This window comes from Bombina bombina, chromosome 4, assembly GCF_027579735.1.
Source record: "Bombina bombina isolate aBomBom1 chromosome 4, aBomBom1.pri, whole genome shotgun sequence".
In the NCBI taxonomy this organism is placed as follows: Eukaryota; Metazoa; Chordata; class Amphibia; order Anura; family Bombinatoridae; genus Bombina; species Bombina bombina.
Genome location: NC_069502.1, coordinates 925,017,061 through 925,042,192, shown reverse-complemented (window position 1 = coordinate 925,042,192; position 25,132 = coordinate 925,017,061). Strand labels below are relative to the sequence as shown.

Here is a 25,132-nt window from a genome sequence, read left to right as displayed (position 1 = left end):
ATTATAGTACTTTTTTTTTTTTTGCACTTTTATATCCCTTATTAGAATAAAATAATATGGCTTATATTTCCAATGGCTAGCACAAAGCGATAGTCAAGCGATAGACAAGTCATTGGATACATTTTGTGGTCACCCGTAATCCATTCTTTTTTAGCGCTTTTGAAAACCTGGTATGAACTTTTAGAGCTTTTATATTTTGCACTCAAATATACCTTAAAGGGACAGTCTAGTCCAAAATAAACTTTCATGATTCAGATAGAGAATGCAATTTTATTTTTTATTTTTTTTTTTTTATTTTTTTTAAACAGTTTTTATTGTGCATATAAAATAAAGATACAAGGGGGTGGAGGCGCAGCTCCAGTTTTCCATTTACAATGTCAACTGTGGGTTTTATGAATAGTATATAAGACTGATATGATATTTATTCACATATATAGTGAAATGATTAGTCAAGGAAGGAGAGGGGAAGGAAAGGAGGAAGGATAAAATAAAAGAGAGAAAGAGAAAGAAAAAGAAAAAGAAAAAAGGAGGAGAACATATAATAAGTAGGAAGAAAAGAGTGAGGGCTCCCGGTCCGCCCATGCCCCAGATGTTTGTGTAGTTGATATCGAATTGTATGAATTCCCATTACCAGTAAGTTATGATTTTGTATGTTACGCTTGTGACTGTATTTTAGACTTAGTAGTTTGACTCGATTTACTTGCGTTCATTTTGGACGTAGGTGGTCCACAAATGAGAGAACTCTGCGTAAGAGTCCATTTTATCATTTTTAAGGAAGTAATACTCCTCTAATTTTATAAGTTCTGAAACTTTTTTAACCCACATGGTAACTGATGGAATTTCTCTACTTCTCCAATTTTTGGCTATCAAGACTTTGATTCCGTTAGTCATAATTTTAAACAAGTGTATGTATGGTTTATATTTGAGAGTGGAGGGGGGTTTGTGCAGAAGCCATATCAGGGGGTCAAGTGGCAATTGGGTATCCAGTATAATTTCTATCTCGGAGATGACTTTCCTCCACAAGTTTTGAATACTATTGCACCACCACCACATATGGGCAGTGTCACTATTTACATGGCCGCATCGCCAGCATCTATTGCTTTGAGATCTAAAAAGGCGGTGTAGTTTTTTCGGAGTGAGATACCACCTGTGCAGAAGTTTAAAATTGACCTCCAGAATGGAGGATGAGATTGAAGATTTCTTTGTAGCTTGGAATATCAGTTTACTTGTTTGGGGTAGTATAATGACACCTAGATCTCTTTCCCAGCTTTCTATATAGGGGGGAATTTGCCCTGGGGGTGTGTGAGTTAAGATCTTATAGATGATGGACAATGTATGTCTCAGGGGAGGAGAGCGAGTGCACAGGGATTCAAAGGAGGTTAGAGGTCTGACCATGTTCCCGTATTCTGGGTGTGTGGTGATAAAGTGGGCAGTCTGTCTGTAAGTGAACCAGTCAGCGAAACAGTTTAGTCCCTTTTTTACTAATTCATTTTGTGATAGTAAGGATTCATTTTCAGTTAGTGTATATACTGCGAGGTCTCTGTTCAGAGTTGTTGTGGTGGATAGTGTGGTGAAGGGCCTTACCGTGAATTCCCCGTTTTCAATTAGGGATGTCATGGGTGAGGGTATGGAGGAGATGTAGTGTGTTGTGTTAATTGTATGTTCCCAAACCTTAAGGGTCTCCTGTATCATTGGGTTGTCTGTTCTAATTAATTTGAATAGATGTGGGCTGCTCCAACATAACCTTCCCAGGTGCGGCTTATTCATTATTAAGTGTTCTAGTGGTACCCATCTTTTATGGTTGAAATGGATGTTCCAATCCACTAGGCGTTGCAGAAAGATAGCTTGGCGATAAGCTGCTAGGTTTGGAACTCCCAGGCCTCCTTGTGTTTTTGAAGTTTGCATTGTTTGTTTACTAATTCTGGGCGGTCTACGGCGCCAAATGAAGTCGCTGAATGCTTTCTGGAGGGACGGGAGGTATGTTTTGGGAAGGGGTATTGGTAAGGTCTGAAGTAGGTATAAGATACGTGGGAATATATTCATTTTAATCGTGTCGATACGGCCTAACCATGATAGCTTTTTAGATCCCCACGATGAGAGATCACGTATTATATTGTGTTTAGCAGGTATATAGTTAAGGTGGAAGATATCTTCTTGTGAGGAGGTCAAATGTACTCCCAAGTATTTCAATGAATGAGTGCACCAGGTGAACGGGGAAATCTCTTGTGTGGCTAGTAGTGAGGGGCCTGACATATTTATGTTTAATATTTCTGATTTGGACATGTTTATTGCGAAATTGGACAGGGATTTGAAGGAATTAAATTCGTTTAATAGGTGAGGAATTGAGCGTTCGGGGTCGGTGAGTGTGAGAGAATGCAATTTTAAACAATTTTCCAATTTACTTTTATCACCAATTTTGCTTTGTTCTCTTGGTATTCTTAGTTGAAAGCTAAACCTAGGCGGTTGATATGATAATTTCTAAGCCCTTGAAGGCCGCCTCTTCTCTCAGGGCATTTTGACAGTTTTTCACCACTAGAGGGTGTTAGTTCATGTGTGTTATATAGATAACACTGTGCTCATGCACGTGGAGTTGAGGTGAGCCAGCTCTGATTGGCTAAATTGGATGTCTGTCAAAAGAACTGAAATAAGGGGGCAGTTTGCAGAGGCTTATATACAAGGTAATCACAGAGGTAAAAAGTGTATTTATTAAACTGTGTTGGTTGTGTAAAATTAGGGAATGGGTAATAAAGGGATTATCTATCTTTTTAAACAATAAAAATTCTGATGTAGACTGTCCCAAATGCAAGATAACAAAACAATGCAATAGAACTTAGTCTGAACTTCAAATGAGTAGCAGATTTTTTTTCTGACAATTTTAAAAGTTATGTCTATTTCCACTCCTCCTGTACCATGTGACAGCTATCAGCCAATCACAAATGCATACACGTACCATGTGACAGTTATTAGTCAATAACGAATGCATATATATTTATTCTGTGAATTCTTGCACATGCTCAGTAGGAGCTGGTGACTCAAAAAGTCAAAAAAACATAAAAAGACTGCACATTTTGTTAATGGAAGTAAATTGGAAAGTTGTTTAAAATTCCATGCTCTGTCTGAATCATGAAAGTTTAATTTTAACTTGAGTATCCCTTTAAAAGGGATATGAAACCTATTTTTTTTTTTATGATTCAGATAGAGCATGCAATTTTAAACAACCTTCTAATTTACTTCTATTATCAATATTATTATTATTATCATTTATTTGTAAAGTGACGCCAAATTCCGTAATATTTCTTCATTCTCTTGGTATCTTTGTAGAAAAGCAGGGACATATGCTTAGGCATCAGCACATTTTATGAGCACTATATGGCAACAGTTTTGCAAGAATGTCAACCATTTGCAAGAGCACTAGATGGCAGCACTATTTCCTACCATGTAGTGCTCCAGATACCTAGGTATCTCTTCAACACAGAATATCATGGGAACGAAGCAAACTTGATAATAGAAGTAAATTTGAAACCTTTTAAAAAAATTGTATGCTCTGTCTGAATCACAAAATATTTTTTGGGGTTTCATATCCCTTTAAATGATATAGAAATAAACGAAAAACTGCATTGTGTGAAACAGAAGTTTTTAATGTGAGCGTTTGCTGATACAAATAATTTTATTGTGGTCGAAGCAGCCGTCAATAGATGATCACATTAAAGTGACAGTAAAATCAAAATTAAACTTTCATGATTCAGACAGAGCATGCAATTTTAAGCAACTTTCCAATTAACTTCTATAATCAAATTTGCATTGTTCTCTTGGTATTCTTTGTTGAAGTCTAAACCTAGACTGTCTATAACAGTCTATAGCAGCAGCGTAACTATGTATAACATTGCAACAAACAAGGCACGTGCACGCTCCTGAGCTCACCTAGGAATACTGTTTAACAAAGAATACCAAGAGAACTAAGCAAAATTATTAATACAAGTAAATTGGACAGTTAAAGTTTCATGCTCTATCCAATCAGTTTAAGTTTAATTTTGACTTTATTGTCCATTTAACTTTAAGACTTATTTGAACTAAAAAGGCTGAATATTTATTACAAACAAAATCACTGAATGTATCAGAAAAGCATCAGAATATTATCGTTAGGAACAAAGATGCAGCATAATTAGCAACAAAAGCCACAATTTAATTAAAGGGACACTAAACCCAATTTTTTTTTTGATTGAGATAGAGCATGCAATTTTAAGCAACTTTCTAATTTACACCTATTATAAATTTTTCTTCGTTTTCTTGCGATCTTTATTTTTAAAAGCAGTAATTAGAAGCTGGACCATTTTAGGTTCAGCACCCTAGATAGCGCTTGCTTATTGGTCGCTACATTTAGCCACCAATAAGCAAGTGTAACCCAGGTTCTGAACCAAAAATGGGCCAGCTACTCAGCTTACATGCTTGCTTTTTAAATAAAGATAGCAAGAGAACGAAGAAAAATTGATAATAGGAGTAAATTAGAAAGTTGCTTACAATTGCATTCTCTATCTGAATGATTGAAGTAAAGATTTAGGTTTAGTATCCCTTTAAAACCTATTGAATATAAAGATAACATAGTCACACATCTTTGCTCCTTGCAGGTAATACATAAATTGTTGACAACGAGAGGAACATTTGCTTACTTTAACAAAACAGTTTTCAAGCCTTTTTTTGGTCACACAACAGTACGGTTGCATCAGGCAAAACCATATATTCTAACCTTCCATTTATCATATTGCTGTGATAGTTTTATAATAAGATAAATTTGTATAGAAATTCAGAATATAAACTGCAGTTTATGAGAACAGATTAACATAATCACTAACAGATTCATTTAAAGGACATTTCATAATTATTTTTTATGTATACACATTAGATGTTAATTGCTGCACTACAAAATATTACATTTAAAAATAAATCTTTTGAAAAGCATTTAAAACTGTCATTTATGTGGCTGTCACAATTTATTCTTTGATAATTATCAGCAGTTAAAGGGACACTCAACCCAAAATTTTTCTTTAATGACTCAGATAGAGCATGCAATTTTAAGCATTTTTCTAATTTACTCCTAATATCAATTTTTCTTCGTTCTCTTACTATCTTTATTTAAAGGGACACTGAACCCATTTTTTTTTTCTTTTGTGATTCAGATAGAACATGCAATTTTAAGCAACTTTCTAATTTACTCCTATCCAGAACCTTGGACAGCACGTGTTTATTGGTGGGTGAATGTATCCACCAATCAGCAAGAACAATCCAGGTTGTTCACCAAAATGGGCCGGCATCTAAACTTACATTCTTGCTTTTCAAATAAAGATGTAAAGAGAATGAAGAACATGTGCTAATAGGAGTAAATTAGAAAGTTGCTTAAAATTGCATGCTCTATCTGAATCACAAAAGAAAACATTTGGGTTCAGTGTCCCTTTAACAAGCAGAAATGTAAATCTTAGGAGCCAGCCCATTTTTGGTTAAAAAATGTAGCCACCAATAGGCAAGCGCTATCCAAGGTGCTGAACCTAAAATGGGCCGGATCCTAAGCTTTACATTCCTGCTTTTACAATAAAGATAGCAACCATTATTGGTTCAGTAAAAAAAACGGCCCTGTACTTGACATGTCCCAGTCCTGTTTAACTGATCACTCTTGATAAACCCCCAGGCAACACTTTCCAAACTATTTGTGCATGCTCAAAACCCACTAGCATTATCCCCGCCATATTCTATGATCTTAAAAGGATATCAAACCAAACCTTTTTTTTTTCATAATTCAAGCAGAGAATACAATTTCAAGCAAATTTCCAACATACTTCTTTTATCTATTTTGCTTCATCCCTTGTTATGCTCTGTTGAAAAAGCAGTAATACATTGGATGAGCCAATAACATGAGGCATATATGTGCAGCAACCAATTAGCAGCTCTCAAGTCTAGGTTTCCTTTGCAACAAAGGATAGCAAGAAAACAAAACAAATTAGATAATATAATTAAATTGGAAAGTTGTTTCAAATCACATGCTCTCGCTGAATCATGAAATTAAAAAAATTGGGTTACATGTCCCTTTAAGCAACATCACCAAACAAGATTCAAACACTATCTGCTCAATCAATTAAAGTAAAAAAAAAACAAAAAAAAACAATTATAATAATAAACATTTACACTAATAAAAATGAGCAAAATTGATGCCCCAAAATACATGTCCACTATAGCGATACTGTCTTTGTTCAAATCTCTTAAAAAGACATATGCATATATTTGTATAATAGGGTTCAGTCATATACAGGCCTTTTAACCTATAATGTAACCTCTAGACCCACAAAACTGCCATTTTGTTTTCCATTAATTCTGGCCATTTAATTTTTGAATTTCAAAATAATAAGAGTAACCATTTTGTGTTTGTGCCTGAGGTGTATTTACAGAGAACCATTATGTTGTTAGTCAACACTGGAAATACACTGACAATATTGGCCAACTTTTAGAAACTGTTATCCGCCTAAAACAAATTTGTGATCAACCCCATCTTTTTCAAAATTTGCATTGTTTTGCAGTCCAGGTACACATCATTTTAAAAGCCTTGAGTATTATTTATCTTATCTCCTTTACTGTAGCCAGTTAGGGACAGATATATGATCAAGCACTTCATTTATTTATTTTTTATTTAAATTAGGCATGTGCATTCGGGTAATTCGTTAGATTTCTTCTTGTGAAAATGCAATACACTACTGTACAAATCCAGATCTTAGTGTGTTGCACTTTCCCAAGAAGAAATCGGGCTCCGAAAAGAGCTGAATGACACCGGTAGCCGCCATCTTACCTATTCAGCAGCTAAGAAATTACTCAAAATGCACATCCGTAATTTAACTTACAGGAAAAGTGGGCAAAATAAATAGCAAAAGGATAATTAAACTTTCATTAGATATGATACCTGCTAATACTAATACTGCTCCACAAGATTGTTTGTTTATTGATCAGGCTACCATTTTTAAAAAATTTGTTGAATAATATTACCTAGAAAAGGGATGGCCCACTTCCTAAAAATGTCGAGTGTCATAGGACAAAATCTAGCTAAGATTGCAGGTACCCTCTGTATCCTGTTCCTACCTCAAGAGGGCTTTTTCAGTTGTGGTCACCCAAAAACACACAATTTTTTATTCCAATTTTTCCTGGGGCCACAAAACCTATGGCCCTCGTTAGTTCTACTTTTTCACAGGGGCCGCAAAAACTAGTGCAGAGGGCTGAATGAAGCCCTCAGGATGCAAATTGGACACCCTTGATTTAGATGTTAATTATAAATTGTTGTCCTATTAGTGTTATTATGTAAATGATAGCAAATCTGTATAGATATGAAAATGAACAACAACAAAAAAAGAACGCATGATCTAATCTATAGATGAAACGGTTTGTTTGAAATTATTTTACAGGCTCAGTGTTTTGTGAAAGATAAATCAAGCCAGTAATCTATCCCGACTAAAGCAATGATATCTATATTTATATGGACGCATTATGCACAATGAAAACATTTTGACAGAAATATTAGTGTACAGCTTGTATTTTGGAAGAGGGGGGGGGGGGGGAGATTAGATTATACAAAAAAATGGAGTCTTCTGAGCTCTCTTGTGAAAGTGTTTGACAAGTTGAATGACCTTAACTCCCCCCCAGTCATACATTTATGTCAACCGTTCAATGGCTGATTATGTGGAAAAAAATACATTCCAGCTTAGACTGAGGCTAGGAAACAACAGGCCTTTGTTTGTAACGTCTGACACGCTGCTCGAGATCAACCACAAAGTTGTGCTGACCAGGACACAAAGTAAATTCATGCCAAAAACACAGCTCACGCTTTATGTCCATTTGCTCATGGGGTGTGCAGAACAACCACGCATTGATACACATGTTGTTTATGTGCGAACAGCCCGTGCCAAGAAAGAGGTACCCTGTGGTGGCAGTGGGTAGGCCGCAAAGCCGGGAAGATAATCTGGGGGCATTGAACTAAGCATTAAGATTCCTGAAAGATATTTTTACAGGGATTTAAACCATAAGGCAAATTTATTGTTACCACTTACACCTTGATGAAGTGAAGTAAACGCAGTCGTTGACAAATTTATATTAAACTTAGGAGGCAGCAAAAATACTGAGTAGCCATCTACATAGTTTTATGAAGCCATACAAGGGTATTTTGTTTATAGATAGCTTAATTAAATCAGAAATAAAATTCTAGGTGCCCTGGCTATAGATAGATAGATAGTATGTCACTGGCCCCAATTTATCAAGGTCTGTCGGACCTGATCCGACAGTGCGGATCAGGTCCGACAGACCTCGCTGAATACGGCGAGCAATATGCTCGCCGTATTCAGCATTGCACCAGCAGCTCACAAGAGCTGCTGGTGCAACGCCACCCCCTGCAGACTCGCGGCCAATAGGCCGTCAGCAGGGGGGTGTCAATCAAACCGATCGTACTCGATCGGGTTGATTTCCGGCGATGTCTGTCCGCCTGCTCCCGAGCAGGTGGACAGGTTATGGAGCAGCGGTCTTTGTGACCGCTGCTACATAACTGCTGTTTCTGGCGAGCCTGCAGGCTCGCCAGAAACACGGGGCATCAAGCACCATTCGGAGCTTGATAAATATGCCCCTATGTGTTAAATTTCGACAAAACTGTTAAGTGCTCTCCAAGTAATATGAAAAAAGATTTTGCATGAAAAATTTCAAATTAATGCGGTTTAAAATAATATTGATATTGTCTTACAGGAATATATATGCTGTATATATATAAAATACACGTCACCCTTGATTGGTTTGGTAGCCTTATTCAGGACGAATAATGTGTTGCCAGTCCAGAGCTTTAACAATGTGCTTAACCCCTTAAGAGGGTTAAATACATAGTTATAGGCAAGTGAAATATTAATGATTATATAATATAACGAAGCATTATTAAATGTCCCTGATCTAGTAATTTTAGAATTTGAATAAATAATATTTGAATTACAAAGTTTCAGATCCATTCAAGTATGCAACAGAATTTGAGAAACCAGAATTAACAAAAGAAAACTGCAAAAGCAATAGACACCATATAGGCACTGTAAAATAAGCTTACAGTCAATTCTCTATACTTAAAGCACCAGTAAATACAGTAGATTTGCATAACCAACAAATGCATGATAAAAAGACAATGCAATAGCAGTTAAATAAAGTAGAGTAGATTTTTTTCTGACAAATTTCAGTTATGTCTATTTCTACTTCTCTTGTATCATGTGACAGCCATCAGCCAATCACTAAGGCATATACAGGGAGTGCAGAATTATTAGGCAAATGATTATTTTGACCACATCATCCTCTTTATGTATGTTGTCTTACTCCAAGCTGTATAGGCTCGAAAGCCTACTACCAATTAAGCAAATTATGTGATGTGCATCTCTGTAATGAGAAGGGGTGTGGTCTAATGACATCAACACCCTATATCAGGTGTGCATAATTATTAGGCAACTTCCTTTCCTTTGGCAAAATGGGGCAAAAGAAGGACTTGACAGGCTCAGAAAAGTAAAAAATAGTGAGATATCTTGCAGAGCGATGCAGCACTCTTAAAATTGCAAAGCTTCTGAAGCGTGATCATCGAACAATCAAGCATTTCATTCAAAATAGTCAACAGGGTCGCAAGAAGTGTGTGGAAAAACCAAGGCGCAAAATAACTGCCCATGAACTGAGAAAAGTCAAGCGTGCAGCTGCCAAGATGCCACTTGCCACCAGTTTGGCCATATTTCAGAGCTGCAACATCACTGGAGTGCCCAAAAGCACAAGGTGTGCAATACTCAGAGACATGGCCAAGGTAAGAAAGGCTGAAAGACGACCACCACTGAACAAGACACACAAGCTGAAACGTCAAGACTGGGCCAAGAAATATCTCAAGACTGATTTTTCTAAGGTTTTATAGACTGATGAAATGAGAGTGAGTCTTGATGGGCCAGATGGATGGGCCCGTGGCTGGATTGGTAAAGGGCAGAGAGCTCCAGTCCGACTCAGACGCCAGCAAGGTGGAGGTGGAGTACTGGTTTGGGCTGGTATCATCAAAGATGAGCTTGTGGGGCCTTTTCGGGTTGAGGATGGAGTCAAGCTCAACTCCCAGTCCTACTGCCAGTTTCTGGAAGACACCTTCTTCAAGCAGTGGTACAGGAAGAAGTCTGCATCCTTCAAGAAAAACATGATTTTCATGCAGGACAATGCTCCATCACACGCGTCCAAGTACTCCACAGTGTGGCTGACAAGAAAGGGTATAAAAGAAGAAAATCTAATGACATGGCCTCCTTGTTCACCTGATCTGAACCCCATTGAGAACCTGTGGTCCATCATCAAATGTGAGATTTACAAGGAGGGAAAACAGTACACCTCTCTGAACAGTGTCTGGGAGGCTGTGGTTGCTGCTGCACGCAATGTTGATGGTGAACAGATCAAAACACTGACAGAATCCATGGATGGCAGGCTTTTGAGTGTCCTTGCAAAGAAAGGTGGCTATATTGGTCACTGATTTGTTTTTGTTTTGTTTTTGAATGTCAGACATGTATATTTGTGAATGTTGAGATGTTATATTGGTTTCACTGGTAAAAATAAATAATTGAAATGGGTATATATTTTTTTTTTGTTAAGTTGCCTAATAATTATGCACAGTAATAGTCACCTGCACACACAGATATCCCCCTAAAATAGCTATAACTAAAAACAAACTAAAAACTACTTCCAAAACTATTCAGCTTTGATATTAATGAGCTTTTTGGGTTCATTGAGAACATGGTTGTTGTTCAATAATAAAATTAATCCTCAAAAATACAACTTGCCTAATAATTCTGCACTCCCTGTATGTATATTCTGTAAATTCTTGCACATGCTCAGTAGGAGCTGGTGACTCAAAAAATATAAATATAAAAAGACTGCAAATTTTGTTAATGGAAGTAAATTGGAAAGTTGTATAAAATTGCATGCTCTATCTGAATCATGAAAGTTTAATTTTGACTTGAGTATCCCTTTAAAGGGACTTAAAAGCCAACATTTCTCTTTCTTGACTCAGATAGAGCACACAATTTTAAATAACTTTCCAGTTTACTTCTATTATCAACTTTGCTTTATTTTGCTGTATCATTTGTTGAAGGAGTAGCACTGCACTACTGGGAGCTAGCTGAACACTTCTGGTAAGCCAATGACAAAAGGCTAAATGCAGTCGCCAATCAGCAAGTCCTATCCAGGGTGATGAACCAAAAAGGGGCCGTCTCGTAAGCTTATATTCCTACTTTTTCAAAGAAAGATATCAAGATAATAAAGAAAAAAATTATAATAGGAGTAAATGAGAAAGTTGCTTAAAATTGCATGCTCTATCTGAATCCTGAAAGTTTTTTTTTTTTTTTTTAAATCCCTTTAACCCCTTAACGACCAAGGACGTGCCAGGCACGTCCTACAAAAAACGGTCGTTAACGACGGTTTCAAGCGCTGGAAATGATCGTGAACGCTTCCAGCCGTCTTCAGGGTATTGCAGTGATGCCTCGATATTGAGGCATGCTGCAATACCCTTTTTTTAGCTACTGATGCAGAGAGAGCCACTCTGTGCATTGATCTTTTGGAGAGAGACAGGGCCAACTAGAAGAGAGAGATGGAGTCCCAGAACTGCTGCTACAGGTGGCCCCTGTAACTGTGGAGATTCTTACAAGTGTGAAAACTGCAAATGCAAAGACTGCAAAAAAACTGGACATCAGGAGCAACAGTCTGAGTGCAGTAAATGGGCCAGGACTGTGAGTGCAAAAAGGGTGCTGAGAAATGCAGCTGCAGCCACTGAAGACTACCAATGGTGCTTGAGAACTGAGTTGTTACAAACTGCGCAATCTATTGTTGAATCTTGTCTAATATTTGTTATTTGATACTGTCTTAAAAAAATTTGTTTGAAAATAGCAAAGTGCTAGTTGTACTTATTTCCCTATAACTTACAAAAAAAAGCAAAGAACATATAAACATTGGGTATTTCTAAACTCAGGACAAAATTTAGAAACTATTTAGCATGGGTGTTTTTTGGTGGTTGTAGATAAGTAACATATTTTGGGGGTCAAAGTTAGAAAAAGTGTGTTTAAAAAAAAAAAAAAATCTTTATATTTTATAAAAAAAAAATTATAATAAATTATAAAACACAGCAGAAATGTAGGGTTAGCCCTGGTCCCAAACGGTAAGCAAATTTAAAAATGGTCCGGTCACTAAGGTGTTAAAGGGACATGAAACACAATTTTTTTCCATTCATGATTTAGAAAGAGAATGCAATTTTAAACAATTTTCTAATTTACTTCTATTATCTAATTTGATTTATTATCTTGATATCCTTTGCTTAAAAGCATATCTAGATAGGCTTAGTAGCTGCTGATTGGTGGCTGCACATAGATGCCTTGTGTGATTGGCTCACCCATGTGCATTGCTATTTATTCAACAGAGGATATCTAAAGAATGAAGCAAATTAGATGTTAGAAGTAAATTGGAAAGTTGTTTAACATATTCTCTATTTGTATCATGAAAGACAAAATGTTGGTTTAATGTCCATTTAAAGATAAAAAATGAGGACTTTTACACTAATAATAAGTTACTGAAATTGATAACCCATTAAACACACATGCCCACGTCATCTATATTACCCCTGTACAAATCCATAACAGACATACACAAATATCTCTATCGCTATTGTTTCGGAGTACAACAGGTTAATTGCACAGTTCCAGTTACTAAATTGAAAGATTAACAAAGAAGATTACTCAGTGTTCTCCCCCGGCCATTTTTAATGGGTGCATCACCTGGCTGATTTTACTGACCATCCAGCTAATTGGCTATACTATTATTTTTTTTAATGTTTGTTGCTCAAGTTATTAAATAAATTTACATTAAATTATGCAGTGAACTTGTGCTTTGGATAGCATAAAATGTTATAATATTAGAAAGTATTAAACTGTCCCCACCCAGCTACTTTATAATACCTCACAGCTGGCAAAATTTTCTGTGGTAAACACTATAACTATTTTGTTTTTAGGAGGTAACAATTTTGACCTTCAGAAGTATTAAAGGGACACTAAATTGAAAATTAAAGGGACATGCAACCCCAAAATGTATCTTTTATGATTCACATAGGCCATATAATTTTAAACAAATTTCCAATTTACTTCTATTATCTAATGTTCTTCAATCTCTTAGCATCCTTTGTTTAAGGAGCAGCAATGCACTAGTGGGAGCTAGCTGAAAGCCAATGACAAAAGGCATATATGTGCAACCAACAATCAGCAGCTTGTGAGCGTATATAGGCATACTCTTCAACAAAGGATACAAAAATAACTAAACAAATGAGCTAATAGGAATAAATTGGAAAGTTATTTAAAATCATATGCTCTATCTGAATCATAAAAAAAATACGTTTCATGTCCCTTTTAAGTTTCATGATTCAGAAAGAGAATGCAGTTTTAGGAGATTTTCCAATTTAGATAAGTCAGAAGACTTGCTTTTCCCACAGAAACTCTCTGAATACATTGTTTCCAATGCAGCAAAGGATTCTGGGTAAGATATGCAATTGAGGCTCACAATGACTCACTTTTTTACTTTTAGCCTGCTTTTTAAAGGGACAGTCAACACCAGAATTTTTTATGTTTTAAAAGATTAAAAGATAGATAATCCCTTAATTACCAATTCCCCAGTTTTGCATAACCAACACAGTTATAATTATACACGTTTTACCTCTTTAATTACCTTGTATCTAAGCCTCAGCAGACTGCCCCCTTATTTCAGTTCTTTTGACAGACTTGCATTTTAGCCAATCAGAGCTGTCTCCATGGTAAATTCACATGCATGAGCTCAATGTTATCTATAAGAAACACGTGAACTAATGCCCTATAGTGGTGAAAAACTGCATTTAGATTAGAGGCGGCCTTCAAGGTTTAAGAAATTAGCTTATGAACCTCCTAGGTTTAGCTTTCAACTAAGAATACCAAGAGTACAAAGCAAAATTGGTGATAAAAGTAAATTGGAAAGTTGTTTAAAGTTACATGCCCTATTTGAAACCTGAAAGTTTTTTTTGGACTTGACTGTCCCTTTAAAGCAGACTTCCGTATTACACATCTTTTAATCTTAGCTAGGGTTAGTACAGTGATTCAGACCAATCCCAGGACAGCTGTTTCGTGGTTTTTGCCACTCATCAGCTGGGAGTAGGTTGAATCCCTGCTGGTAGGTTGAATCCCTGCTGGGTAAAGTTAATGTCTGGGCAAAATACAACAATTAAAATTGTGGGAAGGCGAAAAGTGAGTTTTAAACCCTCCACTAAATACAAAATGTAGGGAAAATAACTCATTGTGTAACCCATTTACAAATGGGTTACACATTGAGTTATTTTCCCTACATGTTAATTAACCGGCTGCATGTTGAATACAACATAATTGTTGGCACAAACTGCAACTGCTGTGCTACTAGCTAGTGTCTGTTCCTGTGTATTAAGGGTTAATGTTGATACAAGAAAAGACATCAATTCTGAAGCAGCCGAGGTAATCACACCAACATGATAAAGTAGAAAAAAAGCAATACCACAATGCGGCTCTCTGGGGCCATTCACTTGATTAAGCAATGTGATGTAAAGGGAACTAAATTATTCTTTTATCTCATGACAAAAGCCAGTACGAATCTTACAGTGAATTCTGTCTCCTGACTTTTTAGACTAATAATGTAATACTTTTATATACAGCTCCAACAGCCTGTGGATAGCAAGTGCTGTCATCAACTGCAGCTTATCTCATTTTACCATTGGCTTTAAACATTTTGTTCATCTAGGCAGTGTTTCTCAACCGCAGTCCGCAGTCCTCAAGAACCCCCATAAGGCCATGTTTTCATTATAGCTGAACTAGAGCACAGGTGAAATAATCAGCTTATGGGTGAGAGCATGTCAGTAACCATGGTTACTGATCAGCTGATTACTTCACCTGTGCACTGGTTCAGCTATAATGAAAACATGGACTGTTGGGGGTACTTGAGAAACACTGATCTAGGGCACTGGTTTTAAACCTGTCGTCATTCCTCCCCAACAGGCCAGAGTTTTAGGATTACCTTGAATGAGAGCAGGTAAAATAACCATGTTTACTAATCAGCTGATTATTTTACCTGTGCTCTTGTTCAGATATCTTCAAAATCTGGCCTGTTAGGGAGGCATGACGACAGGTTTTAAAACCAGCAATTTAGGCCATTTCTAGGGCTCCTCTAAATATCTCAACAAAAAGTGTATCTAATATTTTTGTTGTTTTGTGATTTGAAGGGCATTTTCTACCAAACCCCTCAATGGTAGGTTGATGTATGCTGCTGCCTCTAGTCTACATAACTGTTCTATAGAGAATACTGCAGTATTCTTGTTTGCAGTATAGGTGGAGGTTTCAACAGGCAAAAAAGGTAATTTTAAATGACAACATTAAGGTAATTGTAAACAATTTTAAATACAGATAAATACTAGACACAATGGATCACGTTGAACAAATTGTTGCTATATGGTCAATGGGCAGGGCCGTATATAAAATAGACAATTAATAACAAATAAAGTCTCTGCTGTTTCTCTTTAAGCTGTACCAGTGGATCAATATATTTTTTTATATCAAACTTCCATTAACTAAGTTGTCTTCATCTCAAATTTTAAAACACAGGTCTACTCGCACAATACATTTTAAAATCTTAAAGGGCCCTTACAGTGAAAATATTACATTTTCTATTAGTTAGAGCACATTATTTTAGTACTAGGAACAATGCAACTATATGTGATTAACCCCTTCACATTAACACTCTGGAGCCGTAGAGAACTGGCTGTCCCAAATGGAAACTGCCAGTGAGCCAATCAACAGTGGTAGCTGCACAGCTGGGTCGTGAGACTACCACGGCTGAATTGGGCACCGGCTGCTAGCGCTAGGTACCAGCAGTTCTATGGGGTTTCCGAGCAGTACTTTAATCCTTTTGTGGGGCGTAAATACATATAGTTTCAACTAGGTTGATAGTGCTAAAATGACATACTTATTAATAAGAACATGTCATTTTTTCACTATAAAGGCCCTTTTAGTCTACGGATACAATTTGGCCAAGGATTGAATGTGAGGAGTGAAAGATAGATCTGAGTCAAGCATGACCCTAAGACATCAGGCATGTGGGGTAGGGGTAAATCTTGTGTTAAAGTGATGGTAAATCCTAGCGTTTAATTTACCAGTGCAACAAATAAAGGGGACTTCCAGTCATGAACTATAATATACTTTATGCTAAAAATTCCTTTATTTGTCTTAAGCGTATGCCGTGCTGAGCGCCTCAGGCTGCGCGCAGCAGAACGCTATTTTTTTAATGAGGTGACGTTTCCAGCTCTTAGCCAATAGCTGCGCGGCCCAGCTGGCATTATGCTCAATAGCTAGCATGCTATTGGCTAAGATCACCTCACTGGAGAAATAGCGTACTGCCGCTGGCGGCCCGAGGTGCAATGCAGCATATGCTGCAGAAAAATAAAGGAATTATTTTATACTTCATGACTAAAAGTCCCCTTTATTTGTTGCACTGGTAAATCCTAGCCTTTCACAAACGCTAGGATTTACAGTACGTATTGAATAGGCCAATAACATTTCTCTATTATAAACAACAATAAAGAATGTCTGTAACAAAGTACATTTTATGATGAAGAAAATAGTTTTATCTGGAGAACATTAAATGCAGTTGTTTTATTCTATTTTTGAGATTGTGAATAGTGACCTTGTAACCTGAACAGCAAATGCAGAAGAACATTGTATGCCTTGACATCAAAGGCATTCTGCCTGGGAAGTATGTCATGATTGTTTCAATTAATTTCTTTTTTACAAGTAACAATGAATATATTGGATCCCAAATGCCCTGAAAACTGTCATAGTTAATGTTAACAATTCTCTATAACTATTGGAAGTTAGTTTAAGTCTGTGCTACATTTTGTAGAGAAACAGGGGGAGGGGGGAAGAAAGGAAGAAAGACCTACATGCGAATTAAACACTTAGTTAAAGTCAGCACCAGAACATATCTGGCGAGCCAATGACAAGAGGCATATGTGTGTAGACACCAATCAACTGCCAGCACCTTAGCCTATCTAGGATACCATGAGAATGAAGTAAATGATATAAAATAAGCAACTGCAGTTTCTTAAAGGGATAGGAAAGTCAAAACTAAACCTGCATGAATCAGATAGAGTATGACATTTTAAGACTCTTAAAGGACCAGTCAACACATTAGATTTGCATAATCAACAAATGCAAGATAACAAGACAATGCAATAGCACTTAGTCTGAACTTCAAATGAGTAGTAGATTTTTTTTAAAACAAATTTCAAAGTTATGTATATTTCCACTCCCCTTGTACCATGTGATAGCAATCAGCCAATCACAAATGCGTTCAGCTACCTGTTAGTAGTGCAATACTGTTCAAAGGATAACAAGATAATGAAGCAAATTTGATCACCAAAGTAAATTGGAAAGTTGTTTAAAATTGTATGTTCTATCCAAATGACAAAAGAAAGTTTTGGGGTTTCCTGTCCCTTTAAAATTGAATGCTCTATCTGAACCATGAAAGTTTAATTGTGACTTTAATATCCCATTTAAAAAAAATAGTAAAAAACAAAACAAAACAAAAAACGGCTCCAACACATCCCATTTTTGCAGTCCCCAGGCTTGAAATGTGATCGGGTATATCTATGGGGAGTATAAAATGCGCTGCATCTTTATTCATTTCATCTCCCTGTTTAATTGGTCTTAAATATATTCATATTTTCATACCGATCCTCCAATGTTGCCACAGATAGAACAAAGAAAACTCTGTTCTGTAACATGTTGCAACAAAATCTTAGTAAACCAAACCCAATTCTTAAGAGAGTTTCTAGACAACACTGCAAGCTGCTGATTTAATTAAAAGCATCCGATAAATGTGTAATATATTCAATTAACTTCTATTTCTGTCATGATACCCTCCCCCCCCCCCCCACCACCTTTATTAATGCAGACCAAGTTTCTAAGTAAGTGAATTCTAACAAGCGGGAAATAAAGGAGGCAGCGGGGAATCCTGTGACTGTTTTCAATCAAGCTATGAGTGACAACCCTCTGAAAAAAATGATTTTGCTTTGCAAAAATGAATGTTCATTGACAGAAGTGGATTAAGCAATTGTATACGACTGAGCATTGGCCTCTTCGGAATGTTCTAATGAAGTGATCTTGTCCACACTGTTACGCCTGATGACACAAACGGAGCGGGACTTTCATCTTTCAATAATATCCATAGAACGATAACTCCTAGGGCAATTTACATAAGTAGTGTTATGTGGAATTCCAATTGTATCATGGGGGTTAAATGTAGAGTCCTGGTGACACTCAAGAGATTTAAAGGGATATTAAACAGTTTCATTATTGTAACAAAGAAGGATTTAGCAGTGGCATATACTTAAAGGGACAGTTTACTCAAAAATGTTTTCCCCTTTAATTTGTTCCCAATGATCCACTTTACCTGCTGGAGTGTATTAAATTGTTTACAAGTATTTCCATTACCCTTATATTAGCATTTGAAATAGTTTATTTCGCTTGTGGTATCCCCAGCCGTTCTGAAGGTTTTTGGCCTCAAGGCCAAGCTGTCTTAACACAGCCAGTAGAAGAAATTACACTCCCAGGTATAGAAGAGATAAGGTAATAAAATGTTAATGTTCCATTGTTCTCTCCAAGAATTGGTGATTGGTTTATGGACAGATATAAGACAAAGGAGCAGGTATATGTACACAATGTGATAAAGTAATGAGATCTGATTATACCTACAAGCTCAACCCATTTTATTAGGTTGTGGCTTCAAAACACAAAATCAGCTAATTCATATACACAAATAAACCTTAAAAAGCAAATCTCATAAATGTTATACTCTGCAGCTGGTAAAAAAGTAATAGGAAACACATTAAGGGAAAAACAATTTTAAGGTATACTGTCCTTTTAAATAATTGTTATTGTTTAAAATTATAGATAATCCCTTTATTACTCATACCCCAGTTTTGTATAAACAACACAGTTATATTAAAACACCTTTTATCTCTGTGATTACCTTGTATCTAAGCCTCTGCAGACTGCCCCCTTATTTCGGTTCGTTAAATCAATAACAGGAAGTACCTATCAGCCGATGACATTACCATCATGTACTTTTCAGCCAATGATCCATAGGAAGTGTATAGCTGTATTAAGTTGATCTTGAATTTAAACAGCTTGTACCTGCCTTTTAAGCAAAATAAATAAATAATCACCATGTTAAAATGCGGCTTTGTCATATGAATGAAAGAAAATAGCACAGTGTCCAGAAAATGAACTCTATCCTCCCTAATGAGTATGGGAACAGCACAGTTTTCAAAGTAAGTCTGCAACAAAAGCAGGCAAATTCATGACATTTTAAGTTTAATATCCCCTTATAATACTTAGATTTGTTTTCCAACACACAAAGTGCTCATAATTTCAACAGTTAACAGGAACAGCAATGCACAAACCGGAAGCTAACTGATCATATTGCATGAGCCAATGACAAGAAGCATATCTGTATGTAACCACCAATCAGAAGCTAGTTCCCAGCAGTTTATTGCTGCTCCTGAGCTTACCTAGGTATGTTTATCATAAAAGGATACCAAGAGAACAAAGCAAAATTATATAATAGAAATTAATTGGAAAGTTTTTTAAAATTGCATGCTCTATTTGAATCATAAAAGTTTAATTTTGTCCTTTTAAGATGGACTTATACATGTTGGTTTATTTATGACAGGAACATGTATTTTATTTTAAAATAAATACAATCTGACTTGCACTTTTTTATTTGCAGTAAAGTAAAAAATTACTATGATGCGCTGTTTAATGGATACCTCTTGCTTTTGTGTAAAATTTGTGCTTCTCCCACATTCCCTAGAGCAGTGTTTTTCAACCAGTGTGCCGTGGCACACTAGTGTGCCGTGAGAGATCCTCAGGTGTGCCGCGGCCGACTGACAATCATTATGATTGTTTGTGAATGAATGTCAATATGTCATGTATAGTTTGTAGGAGGCATAGCATGACAGCACAGTACAGTGTGTGTGTGTGTATATATATATATATATATATATATATATACTGTATATATATCCTGTATTAGGCTACAATGTGTGATTTTGTAAAAATTTTGGGATGGTGGTGTGCCACAGGATTTTTTTATGTAAAAAAGTGTGCCACGGCAAAAAAAATGTTGCAAATTACTGCCCTAGAGATATCAAAAAGCAAATTATGTAATCTGTAATGGCTGCAAATCAAATAGATTTTGCTTTTTGGCCTCCCTAGAGAGTGTGTGTCAAGCCCAATTTATTGCACATGCAATAGATGTTTAAAGGGACAGAAAACTCCAACATTTTTTTTTTTTCATGAATTGAATAGAACATTCAATTTTAAACAACTTTCAAATTTACTTCTATGATCAAATTTGCATCATTATCTTGTTATCCTTTGCTGAAGGAACAGCATTGCAATACTGGCAGCAGCTAGCTGAAAACATCTAGTTAGCCAATCACAAGAGACAAATGTGTGCAGGCACCAATCAGCAGCTAGTTCCTACTAGTGTAGGATATGTGTGTGTGTCCGTTTTCAACAAGGGATACCAAGAGAACGAAGCACATTTGAAAACAGAAGTGTCTTAAAATTACATGTTCTTTCTGAATCATTCAAGTTTACTTCTGACTTTCCTATCTCTTTAATGTCTCTAATGTATTATAACTAATTTATATTCTTTCCTTTTACTCTGAAAATAATCTGTTTACATAATTATGCAGTACAGACAGTTTCAATGCCCCTATTAAACCATACACAATAAAGCCTTTTACAGGCCATTTTAGAAATGTCTTCACTTTTTTTTAGTTTATGTTCCTTTAACCAGCTAGGAAATTATGCCTATCGGGCAAAAGTGTTAAATATATTGTATGAGCTGTAAAAATCACCCAATGATACAAACTCAATTTTCAGTCCTTTTATGTTAGCCCCAATGGCAGAAATTGTAATCATAGAAAAACTCTGTAGATTTTAAGCTCTATAGAGCTGAACTGTCTCTTCCCTTATTAATTTGTTTAGTTTAGTCTGTTTTATGTATCTATAGTTCGTTAGTAAAGGAACATTCAAATACTTTGTTGCTATTTATGCCTTACAAATTATTCACCTCATTACAAGTGGCATCGCCTGGTTGGGGGAATGCATAATGGATGCCCCCCCCCCCATCCCAAATGTGGTAACCTCTCATTTTCCCTTACCACTCTGTACACACAGGCCCAGCATTGCCTACTGCACGCCCAAGACACACCCCATCCTCATTCACTGCACACCCCATACGTGACACTCTTAGTCACACATCCCATTGTGGCCCTGTCCACAAATCACTGGTGGGCCTTATGGAAGCTCCCCCTTCCAGATGTAATTTCTGGTGACATCACTGTTCAATGCAAAGTATCTGCATGCAAAATAAATGTTTTTAAAACATGTTTGTCATTTTATTTATTAAGCACTGTTTTACAGACCTGGAGCACAACCTTTGAAAAGTCTCTTACATGCTATTTATCTACTTCCTTTGCTGTGGCCAATTAGGGACAGGTATAAACAAAAACCTTCACATATCAGCCAATCACTGTGTAGCATGGGAGAGTGTCAGGGTTCTGCATTCCATGGAATGCTCTCCAGCCTTTCTGCAGGGAGTAGAAACACTTAAAGGACCAGTCAACATAGTAGATTTGCATAATCAACAAATGCAAGATAACAAGACAATGCAATAGCACTTAGTCTGAACTTCAAAAGAATAGTAGATTTTCTTTCTGACAATTTTAAAAGTTATGTGTCTTTCCACTCCCCCTGTACCATGTGACAGCCATCAGCCAATCACAAATGCATACACGTACCACGTGACAGCCATCAGCCATTCACAAATGCATACACACTTATTCTTGCACATGCTCAGTAGGAGCTGGTGACTCAAAAAGTTTAAATATAAAAAGACTGTGCACATTTTGTTAATGGAAGTAAATTGGAAAGTTGTTTAATTTGGCATGCTCTATCTGAATAATGAAAGTTTAATTTTGATTGAGTGTCCCTTTAACTTTCCAGAGGGGAATTATATACAGTATATATATATATATATATATATATAAAGAATTGGAAGTCCCTTTTATCTGATCTGTAATGATTGTAAATATGACTCAGCTTACAGGTGCTTATTTTATTGACCTCTGAATGATTAATTAACCGTAATAATATTCAAACCTGCAACTCTGATCAAGTACTAAAGTTAGTCAATTAATCCAGTGAACCAACTGAAGTCAAGATAGTATCTCCTCCTCTTCTCAGGCTAAATAGCAACAATGTTATAGGAGGAATGGATCTACACCAAGACATCATTGCTTTATGTGTTGTCTCAGCTAAATCAGAGCGTGTTGTGTGTTATGCCTAATCTTACTCAACTGATATCCTCCAAATATGGCAACTCTTTATATGGCGCCCAGCTAGACTTAGACTGTCTAAATATACCTTAGATTTCTGGGGATCCTGACTTAGCATAGACACCTAGGACACCAGAATAAAAGGCTATATAAAAACACCTGACTCTTAAAATACAGAGTAGAGTAATTAATGTAGTAAATTGTTAATAATAATAATTATTATTAGTAGTAGTAGTAGCCTAAAACTTTGCAATGACCTCAGTCATGTTAGCCAATTTAATAAGACACTTAAAGGGACAGTCTACACTTTGGTCATCTTAAAGTCTTATCTTAGATTAAGTTGCAAATAGCCTCCTGCACCTTTTCTATATCATGCAGCAGGAAAGGTAAACAAGTTATTTTAAAATTAATATTGTTTCTAGCCACTTTGAAATGGCTACTAAGCTCAACCCACTGATGACATCATGATCTGGGCTGCATATGGCATCCAATCACAAAAGGCTCACTAGTTGTATTTAACAGACTGTCAATGCTATTCAGAAGAGAGTCTAGATGCAGCCCAGATCATGATGTCATCAGTGTGCTGAGCTTGGCAGCCATTTCAAAGTGGCCAGAAACAATATTCATTTTAAAATAACTTTTTTACTGTTCCTGCTGCATGATATAGGAAGGGGTGCAGGCGGCTATTTGCAGCTTAAAGTGAAGGTCAATTTAGTGAATCGGTCCCCGGTTTTTAATAAACCTATTAAAAACAAGGGCACTTTAATTCATCAAAATTGACATTTCACTCGTTTTCTTAAAAAACTCCTCCGCCTGTCGCAAGCCCTCTTCGCGGGTTTAAAATGACAAATCTGGCTTCCTCCAGTCACGGCGTTGCCTCAGGTCATGATCCCCCGGGGGGAAAGCCATGATTGATCATTTCTGACGTATGAAGAGGCTTCCGACGGCCGGGGGAATCGATGGAGCGGCTGTCAGGAAGGATTAAAAGGTACGCTTTTTTAAGAAAACAAGTGAAATGTCAATTTTGATGAATTAAAGTGCTCTTGTTTTTATTAGGTTTATTAAAAACCGGGCACCGATTCATCAGAATTGACCTTCACTTTAATCTAAGGTAAGAGACTACTTTTTACCGTTGCCTGCCTGTAAGATAGACTGAGTATTTAAATGCAATGAAAAGCTGAACGCTCTGTATTTGGGGATTTGAACCTATATATACTGTATATATTTACTGTGTAACCATTATCGTTATTGACTCCGGAAGATGTCTTTTGCAGATCTTTTTATATATATATATATATATATATATTGTAATTTACTTACATTTTATAAAAATGCCCTTCCCTACTGAACGTCTTTGCGATCTATCAAAACATAATTCTTCAAGTTGTGTTAAGGTTAATTAGAGAGTTTCTTCTGACTGAATCATCTTTATAAGCGCAAGAAAAAAAAACTGTTATTCAGTGTTTGCCCTTGAGATATTAAATAAGCCATGTTTTAACACACAAAGATCCTTGTAAGTTTGCTGTTCATAAACTAGGAAAGTCACAACTGATATCTTTCACCCCAGTATATGTTTTTTATTTTCTTACCAGTAAACGATAGATTCCTTTGCATTTGTTTACCAGTGTTCCTTATCACAAAACAAACGTAAGCTTTCTGGGTATTTTTCCGTCTTCACACTGCTTCCTAGCCGCAGACATTATTTATAGTGCAGACTCCCCTTTGACATGAAAAATGATACCAGTTACAGGCAAGAACTGAGCAATTTAGTATAGCCAGGCACTTGTCAGTTACAGAACACTCTGCACATCTTTACTGTTACAGCTTAATAAATTATATTCTGCAGGGTGCTAATTTTCTGAGAGTAGAATAAAACTTGTCAACTTTTTTTCCCCACACCATAACAATTATAGTAAATTTAAAGTGCATATGTTTTGCATAAAAAAGGATAAAGAGATATAAAAGTCAAATGAAACCTCTCATGGTGCAGAGTATGTAATTTTAAGAGACTTTTGAATTTATTTCTGTTATCAAATGTACTTCTTTTCTTGGTGTTCCCTGTTGAAAAGCATACTTAGGCTCAGAAGCTACAATGCATTACTGGGAAGTACCTGGTGATTGGTAGTTATGCAAGTCTGCCTCTTGTCATTGGCTCACCAGATGTGTTCAGCAAGTTCCCAGTAGTGAATTGCTTCAATACTGATTCATTCAAATCCTTTTGCAGAGGTTTTACACAGTCATATGCAATCAATAGTAAAATAAGAATATCCTCTAACGCAGCAGTTTATTTTTGCACTTTTATGTCCATTTAAAGTTATATTAACTCATTCTATAACTAACAAGAAATGCATGTTAGAACACAACTCCTCCAAAGGACAGAATGCTCATTGGCTGAAAGAAGAATATCCCACAATTCTGATGGTGGACAATTCAAATAAAGGGACATTAAACACTAAATAAATAATTGATAGATTGGTGTATTCTGCGTAAATATTACCCTGAGAATAATATATCCAGGCATTTTTTTAAAATGACATTTTTTTTTATTTTAAATATTGAAAAAATAAAGGTAACATTCTAATGTGCATAAAGCAGTGTGCGCTGCCATATTGTAACTTAGATTTCTTTTTCTGTTAAGTT

The 25,132-nt window shown here is 36.3% G+C and overlaps 1 protein-coding gene across 3 annotated transcripts in view; it reads right to left on the bottom strand.

Annotated features, from left to right (window-relative positions):
- CRIM1 (cysteine rich transmembrane BMP regulator 1) overlaps positions 1-25,132 on the bottom strand; it is a 1,124,265-nt gene that overhangs the window by 751,816 nt on the left and 347,317 nt on the right. Inside the window, exon 1 of one of the 3 annotated variants that reach the window (XM_053711880.1) lies at positions 24,082-24,156. The exons of the other annotated variants lie outside the window; for them this stretch is intronic. Within the exon in view, the coding sequence (XP_053567855.1) occupies positions 24,082-24,106 (25 nt within the window). The 5' untranslated portion in view covers positions 24,107-24,156. Of the gene's footprint in view, positions 1-24,081; positions 24,157-25,132 lie in introns of those variants that run through there. 3 annotated transcript variants of the gene reach the window in all.